Here is an 8855-nt window from a genome sequence, read left to right as displayed (position 1 = left end):
CAGTTCCAGAATCCATCTCCTGAACCTGGTTCCCATCTACTGCTGAGTCCAGTATGGGACTTGCCCAGTGCCTGTCCCCAGCAGCAGTGGTGCCAATGATGTATCATTGCCATCAGGATTTGGGTTGGCTCTTGGTTTGTGTTTCTGTCTCTGCTCCATGAGATTGTTCCTCTTTTTATCCCAAATGGGTTAGTTTCTTTCCCACCCCATCACTTTCTCTCCTTCCTTCCTTTCTCTTCCCTTTGGGAAGCAGAGGCATTCAGAAAGAGCCTCTGGCACTTGTCTGGTGGCCAGTGCAGCCCTGATCCCTGCCAGAAGTACATAAGAAGGTTCTTCATCTGACTTTGTAGGAAAGGTGAATAGAGGACTAGTTTTCTATCTCAGCTGGATGCAGGTTTAATAAATTCCAGGATATCCAGGGGGTTGGAGACAGCTAACCATGGTAGAAAAGTTTTAGTGGTAGGTCATTAAGAGAATAAAGCTCTCCTTCCTGTACTTAACGGGATTGTTAGAGATGGATCAACATCCTGAAGGAAAGTCGTGTCTCACATTTGAAAAAAAACAAGAGCTTTTGCTAAATTTTGCAGATGAGTTTCAAAGGACTACTTTCAAAGGAGTTTGGTTCTGTGAGTTGTGGGTTAAAGTCGTGGAGAAAAAGCTATGGCTGGAGCTGCATTGGTTGTGAACATAGTACAACCCTCTTACAGTCCAGTACTTTTCAAAGGCATTGCTAGGAACACTGCTTTTCCCTCAAAAACATCGATTGAATAGAAAATCTTCTAACCTATAAAGGAAAGTACCTCGGATTTTAATAGAAAGCATCCTTTCTCTGTCTTTAACGTACTTCAACTTTCCTGTCACAGCCCTAGCTCCGCCTCACAGCGGCACCCACCGCTGCTCGCACCGCGGCCTCAGACCCGCGTTCCGACTGGCCCGGAGGCGGGGCCAGGCCGGCCGTTGCGGCCTGCGCCGACAGCGCCTGACAAGCTCGGGACGGGGAGCAGGCGGCGAGAGCCAGGGGCGGGGAGGCTGCGTCCCAGTCGCCAATGTGTTTTTGTGCTGTGGCAGGTCCTACACGCAGCAGGAGCACTCCGAGAGAGAAAAACTTTGGTTTCTTAAAACGAAAGAAAGAAAACAAACAATCTAACAAACCCACCTGCCTGCTGAGCCATATAATCATTAAGGCTGGAAAAGACCATCAGTGATCAGAGGGCTGGAGCACCTCCCCCATGGGGACGGGCTGCCAGAGCTGGAGCTGTTCAGCCCGGAGAAGGCTCCATAGAGACCTTAGAGCAGCCTTCCAGTATCTGAAGGTGGCTGCAGGAGAGCTGAGGAGGGACTTTTGACAAGGGCTTGTAGTGACAGGACAAAGGGCAATGGCTTTGAGCTGGAAGAGGGGATATTTAGGCTAGGGATTGGAAATAAAGTCTTTACTGTGAGAGTGGTCAGACACCCTGCACTTAAATGCAAAATTTAACTTGCAGGATGCTGGGTTCATTTGTGATTCTCATCTGTGACAGTCATCTCAAAGATAGCATTTATGAGACTGTTACATAGGCATCTTTCTTGTAAGGAACATTTGTAGAGCAATTGAAATGTGATCAATGAGCTATGCTTCAAAATATTAAAGCTGTCTGCTGTGGGATGCTATGTAGCATCCTTTGAACCTCAGCAGAATGAGGTAAAAGCCAAGTTCTTACCCACTTCATTCCACTCTCTTTTTGGAAGGCTATAGACAACACAGAGTGCTGTAGAAGCAGCTACTTTTTTCCCATCCATTTACAAACTGTGACTTTTCAACAACACTGACCCATTCAAGGCCAGGCTTGATGGGGCCCAGAGGAGCGTGATTCTATGAGACATGGAACTGCAGATGCTCTTTCCAGATCCAAACCAGAAGCGTAGCTGGTTCTACAAACACCAAGATCCATGATGCATACTTTTTATCTTAATCACTTGGTACCTAATCAATTATCTTCGTGGTGTTTTGGGCAGAAACATTTATATCAAACATCCTCAACTGGCTTTTTTTGTTAGCAAAACTACGGATAGATGAGCAATTTCATCGGGGCTTGTTAATTCTAGAGAAGTCCTGAAGAAATACAGCTCTTTGCCTTGAGATGAATGTTAGGAAGTGAACAGTTTTTATAAGGGGGTGCTCTGCCTATCAGTATTTCCAAGAAACCCATTCCCCTCTTCTTCACCCACAGCTAATAGTTCATAAAAGGTCTGTATTGTCTGAAGAGGAAAAACTGTTGCTTTTTAACTGGAAGTACAAGAGGTACTGTGAAACTGACTGACTGAATGCTGTCCAAAGGTGGTATTTTCAGTTTTGATTCAAAAGTTCTTCATGGTACACCACATTTCAGCATCCTGGGGTGATTGTTTGTTTGTTTTTGTTTTCCACAAAATTGCAGTAACTGGAATGTAGTATTATTTCTGATACTTAAGAGTTCCACTGTGATTTTGGGTTTGAGTGAGCTGATTCCAAAATACTGATTTGCTAAATTTTAAGACAAATGAATAACACAACAAACCCCTAAACAGTGCAGTAGTACTACATTGCAGAAGACATAGAGACAGCCTGTGTGTCTGAGTGAACTTCCCAGCTATAACCTAACGGGATTACCTTTAAAGTCAGCATTTTAAAACGATAAAATGAAGTGTGTTGATGCTTAAAACATTGTTGCACGCATTAGAATTTGATTGGAACTTGTTCCTTTTTTTTTTTTTCCTGCAGTCCAATAAACTTTCTTCTAAGCTTCGACAGAATAGAGGCTGTGCCTGTGAATAAATGTAAACATTTGAGAAGGTTTCCTTTGATCTGTTATTTCAATACAGTGATGAGTTTGTTTTGACTTTTGTCTTAATTATACTGAGAGTAAAGCAGCCATTTACAGACGTTCAAGACTCTTGAGTTGCTGAAGGTGTTTTTGGAAGCAGTTATGGTGTCTGTGCAATAATTATGCTGCTGTTTTAAATCACTAAAATACTAGAAGATTGTTAGCTGGAAACCAGACTGTTTATTTTCTGTTTCATAATGAATGTTAGCCACTTAATTTACAGCTTCAGATTTTCACATCTGCCTTTTTTTTTTCTTTCTTTCTTTTTTTCCCCTGGGAGATAATAAAGCTTGCTTTTTAAAAGCACTTAGCACTGCCACTGTAAAAGGTTTTACAACCTTGATCACCCTTCTGTTAGGGGAGGCATACTTTTGCCACCAAAGCCCCACACTGCTCTTTCTTACCTCTGGAAATGTGTCAGTGAATGACAGCTGAAAACAGATTTGTTTTCATGTCAAATAGTCCAGAGAAGGGCAACAAAGTTGGTGAGGGGTTTGGAACACAAGCCCTATGAGGAAAGACTGAGGGAGCTGGGATTGCTCAGCCTGGAGAAGAGGAGACTCAGGGGTGACCTTATCACTCTCTACAACTACCTGAAGGGAGGTTGTAGACAGGTGGATGATGGTCTCTTCTTCCAGGCAGCCAGTACCAGAACAAGAGGACACAGTCTCAGGCTGTGCCAGGGGAGGTTTAGGTTGGATGTTAGGAAGAAGTTCTATACAGAAAGAGTGATTGCCCATTGGAATGGGCTGCCCAAGGAGGTGGTGGAGTCACCATCATTGGAGGTGTTCAGGAGGAGACTTGATGTGGTGCTTGGTGCCATGGGTTAGTTGTTTAGGTGGCTTGGATTGGTTGATGGGTTGGATGCGATGATCTTGAAGGTCTCTTCCAACCTGGTTTGGTTTATTCTATATTCTAAATAAAGGTTTATTCCACCTTTTTTTTTCAAGCTAGAACTTTAGTAGTCATACCAGAATTCTTCATATCTCTACAAGTTTATTTGAAAACCTTCTACAAATATTCTACTTTCTGATTTATATTTTTATTGATGGAAGAACATATTCAAACCTCTTAATCAGTTTGTTTATCTTATTGATGGAAGAACGTATTCAAACCTCTTATCAGTTTGTTTATCTTAAAGCTTAAGTGAAATCTGTAAATATCATCACATCAGTTAAACATTGCTGCTTTAAAAAAAAACTTAAGCATTTAAGGAGAAAATTCTGTAGTTCTTACTTAAGCATATCTGTCCAGCACCTCAATTTGTCAAGTATGTAACCACACTACTGACTCAAATATCTGCTTTTGTTGCCTTGTAGCTTAAATTGGGATGCATTACAAAGACCACATGCTCACACCTGCCTTAGAAAGCATATGTTTAAAGTCGTAAAATCTAATCCCAGCCTGAAAAATCAAGCCTTCTACTTTTCCTGGAGGAACATATTTCTACTTCTGGTTCATTTAGAAGGTAAATTATAGACAGAATGAAACTAGAAATAAATATCTACCCAGAAAATCAACTAAGAGCGCTCCCTTCCATTGAAGGGGCCTGCCTTGTTACAAGTTCTGTTGCTCTTGTTGTGGTTCTTGAGGAGTCAACTATCTCAAACTCTTCTATTAAAAAAAGTAATTTATGGGGTTGGCATTTCCTTTTTTTAAATGTCTGTGTGGATTTTTCTTTTTTTTAATTCCACATGTATAGAATAATACATGAGCTGTAGAAGCAAATACTATTTCTGTGTTACTGCAGCCACGAAAATAACATCGCTATGATTTTGTTTCCTGCATTGCTGATGACATTTGGATGTCCTGCCTGGAAGGGTGGTCATAGGTTTTCTTTAAACCAAAGCAAGATGTCAAGCTTCTATTCACAAATAAATATCTGTAATTTGGAGTAAGATAATGGTCAAAAGAAAAAAAAATCTCTATTTTTAACATGTCTGTTTGAAGATATATTTTATGTGTCACTAACCAAAGTATTATCTGAGTAGTGGTGAGAAGAGTATAATGAAATGTTAAGTAAAAAAATGTGAGCAGCTTTGAGATGAAAAATTATATGAAATGAGGCCAAGCTAAATTAGCATAGTCCTTGCAGTCTGTCTTTGTTTCTAGTCTGAGGTGGGGAAATTGGCTGTTGATAAAATCAAGGTAGGAAAGCAACACATCCATTAAAGTGTTATGATTTGGGATCTTGAAATGGACCTTACTTTCCTTTCTGTCTCCAGCATCAAGAAATGATCCATATCTTGGCTTGCCTGAAAACCTTTCAGTCACCTGTAATTAGCTCTTAGTCATCATGCTAGAGATATGGCTAATTCCTTTTAATTAAAAGCAATATTTTGATACAGCTGTGCTATCTCTGCTGGGAATCGTTTTAAATGTCATATGTTTACCTGAAATTTTCTGCAATACAGCTTAGGGAGGAGGAATCTGCACTGCACTTTTCGATAGCAACAGGTCTTAAGAGTATGAAGGATGAAATTCTCAAGAGTCTTTATGTTGTGGATGGAAATGGAATCATTACTGTATTTTTGAACTCCTGCTAACGTCATTGACACCCACCTACAGTCCACTAGAAATATAAGTGCAGAGACCAGTTTGTTCACAGATTACAAGGAGGCTAACCAAGAAGGGCAAGCCAGAGCCAGATTCACTGGTAAGCTTTATTTTAAAGAACGTGAAAGGGAGAATGATTTCTTCTTTGTGCAGTTGTTTGTTTTTTTTCTCCCCCTTGAATCAAGTTATGAAATAGGTCTCTAGTATACCAGGCTGTATTATTATTGCACTTACTAATATATGTGGTACACTTTATTTTCATGCAGTGTTAAAAATTGAGCTGCCTGGATCTCAAGCCACATTTTTGCATTCTCCTTGGACCACACAGAGATCTGCTGCTGTAACTAATAACCCAGTTTAAATGGCTATATGTAATACAGAATGTAATCTTACAAATCTAACTATTTTGTGTTAAATATTGTAATAGTCCCCCTCAAAAAGAGAATCCAGTGTCTTTGGGTGTTACTTTCCCTCACTTCTCTGTTGTAGGCAAACAGGCAGTTTAAGCCATTACAGCTTTGATATGGAAGATGCTGCTTTAGAATAATTTATTCTAGAACATCAGGAGTAGAACAAAAATCAGTTGACAGCACACAGATGTCATCTGCATCAACAGTTTTTTCTTGCCATGGATAAATTGTTTTCACCACCCCACTGGATAGTCATGCTTGTCTTTATCAGTGGCAGTTTGGTAGGATTTAAGGCATGTGGTTTGTTGTCCTTTGCAGATAGTCTGTTCTTCTCTTCAACATGTGGAAAGTGTTGCTCCTGGGTCTTTATACAGCATTGGCTGTGAGAGGATTGGCAAAGGGTGCTCCTTTCCAACCAGAAGAAAAATGGAAACCTCTAGATAACCCTAGAAATAGAGACCTGGTAAGGAAATGCTGCAAGAAAACTAGCCTGTGTGAGTAAGAGGGGCCCATTACATGTAGTGCTACTAACTGTGCACTTTGCGTAGTCAATAACCACAACCGGATGAGCATTCTTCAGTCAAGATGTACTCCTTAACTGAAGGGACACTGTGCAGTAGTGCAGAGAGTTTCCTTACATCTTCATCCAGCAGCTTCAGTTTTAAAAAATGCATTTTGATTATACAACAACTTGTTTCATAAAGAAGAGAGATGACTATCGTTTCTCTCTAATGTGTGCTCTCATTGTATGTTGTCTCCTGTTCTAGAAAAACAAGGAAGTTTGTATCTGACATATTGTCATGAATCACATCTTAACATCTAAAAGTTAATTACAGTTAAGAAAATATCATTAAGGGGACATCTGCAAGACCTTTTATGAAGGAAAAAATCTGTTTCCCCACAGTTTTTCCTCACTAAGAAACACTAATGTTTTTGAGTGACCCACTCAAATCAGTTGCTCACTATTGCTAACTCTTGGAGAATATTTCTCTTAATGTGTAACAGAACTGTACTGCTTGCACTTAGCAAGGGTTTTGTTGTGCCAATTTTATAAGGGATGAAGTTTGAATCCACAGTGGTTTGGAGGGGAGCATAGATCAGTAACGAATTGGTGGTCTTTGGGCACCATGTGAGGCACGTAAGTCATGGACAGAGTAGAGTATACATGTCTGTGTTTTACCAGTTTAAGGCCACAAGACAGAATTGAATCCCACATAAGGACAAATATTACATCTAATTTGTGTCAGTAGAAATAATCAATCTCCACTGGACATGCTCTGTTTTCACACCTGAAATATGTTCAGTTTTTCAGAACGCTCCAGGCTTATTTTTCGGGCAGGGGTCTTGATCTCAGAAAGTTCCCAGCTACTTTCACTGTGAACAATGAAGGACCAAGGCCTGTCATGTTCTACTCAGATCCTATTGCTTCTGCATTTGCAGATTATGAAGAAAGAAAAAATTCTTTCTCAAATTATTTCAAAGGCTGAAAGATGCTGCTGACCAAGGTAAAAGCACATGCCTTTTCCCCTCATGTTTTTGCATGTAACCGAGTGAAAGATTGGATTCAAGTGATTCTCACTTCTGTCTGAAGTATAAAAACAACTTCTTTTTCAGAGGTAATTAAAAATATTTAAAATCTGTGGTTTAAAATTGTTGAAGTAGAGGTTTATGAGGTAATTACTACTTTGGTAAATTAACACATGGTGCTTGTGAAGATCTAAATAGACCACACTTGTTTTTTCACTCCTTTTTCTCTCATTCTGCCAATGTACAGATAATAGAGAATGGGGGTTTCTTTAAGCAATTAATGGCAGTAAAATTGTAAATTGAGACTAATGGCTTCTTGTGATAATGGATACTGAGAAAGTGAATTTAAGCATAAGAATACAGTATCTTTTACATCATCCATCCATGCTGCTTTCCTTGTTTCTACCACGGAAATGGAAAGGTAAATAAAAGGATTGCCAACTTGTCTCTTCTAAATATGAAATAAAAGTGAGTCAAGCTTGTATTATTAATAAATCCAGCCTCAGTTTGTAGCAGGTACTTCTCAGCTATTTTATCTCTGCATACCCTCACTCAAGCAAAAACAAAACAAACAAAACACCACCACCAAAAACCCCAAAACAAAACAAACCCCCACACCTGTCATATCTCAATCTGAGAGGCAGTGAATGATGTCTGTTCTGAGGAAAGGGAAATAATAGTTTTGTCCCATTTTAAAGATAGGTGAATATTTCAGTAGGTTTTCAATCTAAGCCTTTTAGTGATTTACCTAGTGTCCTAAAGAGTCATTTGTAATCAGTATTAATTTTAGGCTCTTTAGCTCTGTCCTGTATTGTGCCTGCTTAAGTGTTATCTCTTTTTGTAATTCAAAGCAAAGCACTGCACTCACATTTTAGTACTCAGTTCTTTTTGTCAAGATTTTGTGTCAGGGTAAAACAAAACAAATTGCAACATACACTGAGTATTGTGCATGACAACTAAATGGAAAGGGACATGAGAAGGGATGCTGTAGCATCTGTTACAGCAGCAGTGAGAAAATTAGGGCTGGAAATAATTTTTCCTACATAATTCAGGATGATTATGGTAGCTCTTTTCAGTGCTTGGAGCTGCTTTCTGGAAGTAGAGGTCTGCTGCACTCATTGCAGGTATTTCGGTCAGTGTTACCAGGTCTTGCTTTGGATCATGCCCTGGCTGCATATAAATATTTCCGTATGTGTCTCATATCCTTTTTGTTTCTCTTTTTACAGGCAGTAACTATTGAAGTCCATGTGAAACGGTAACCTTTCCAGTGACATATTACTGCTTTGAATTTTTTTTAGTTTCCTGACAATTTACCATTGCCCTCAACTATCACAGTTCTCACCTGTGGAACCTGACATCATGCTGTAATTAGCACATTTGCTGTCTTCACTGCCTAGCAGAATTGTGCTTGTCTAAACGTGAATAAACGAGTGCAACAGAGTGCTTGTAACTGCTGCCAAGTGTCTTTGTTTCTAATTGGTGAATAAATGTTACCTTTCAGTTTACTAGAACTAGACCT

At 39.6% G+C, this 8855-nt stretch overlaps 1 protein-coding gene across 1 annotated transcript; it reads left to right on the top strand.

The window, feature by feature from the left end:
- The first annotated feature begins 4243 nt into the window (after positions 1-4243).
- On the top strand, positions 4244-8751 carry CUNH2orf66 (chromosome unknown C2orf66 homolog). Its single transcript, XM_068137772.1, has 5 exons — positions 4244-4311; positions 5258-5499; positions 6128-6272; positions 7114-7314; positions 8563-8751. The coding sequence occupies exons 3-4, from the start codon at positions 6150-6152 to the stop codon at positions 7294-7296; spliced, it is 306 nt and encodes a 101-aa protein (XP_067993873.1). The 5' UTR covers positions 4244-4311; positions 5258-5499; positions 6128-6149; the 3' UTR covers positions 7297-7314; positions 8563-8751.
- Positions 8752-8855: the final 104 nt, after the last annotated feature.

This window comes from Melanerpes formicivorus, unplaced genomic scaffold, assembly GCF_026170545.1.
Source record: "Melanerpes formicivorus ecotype bairdi unplaced genomic scaffold, bMelFor1.0.p_v2 SCAF_5, whole genome shotgun sequence".
Classification (NCBI taxonomy): domain Eukaryota; kingdom Metazoa; phylum Chordata; class Aves; order Piciformes; family Picidae; genus Melanerpes; species Melanerpes formicivorus.
This window is presented reverse-complemented; position numbering and strand designations above follow the sequence as displayed.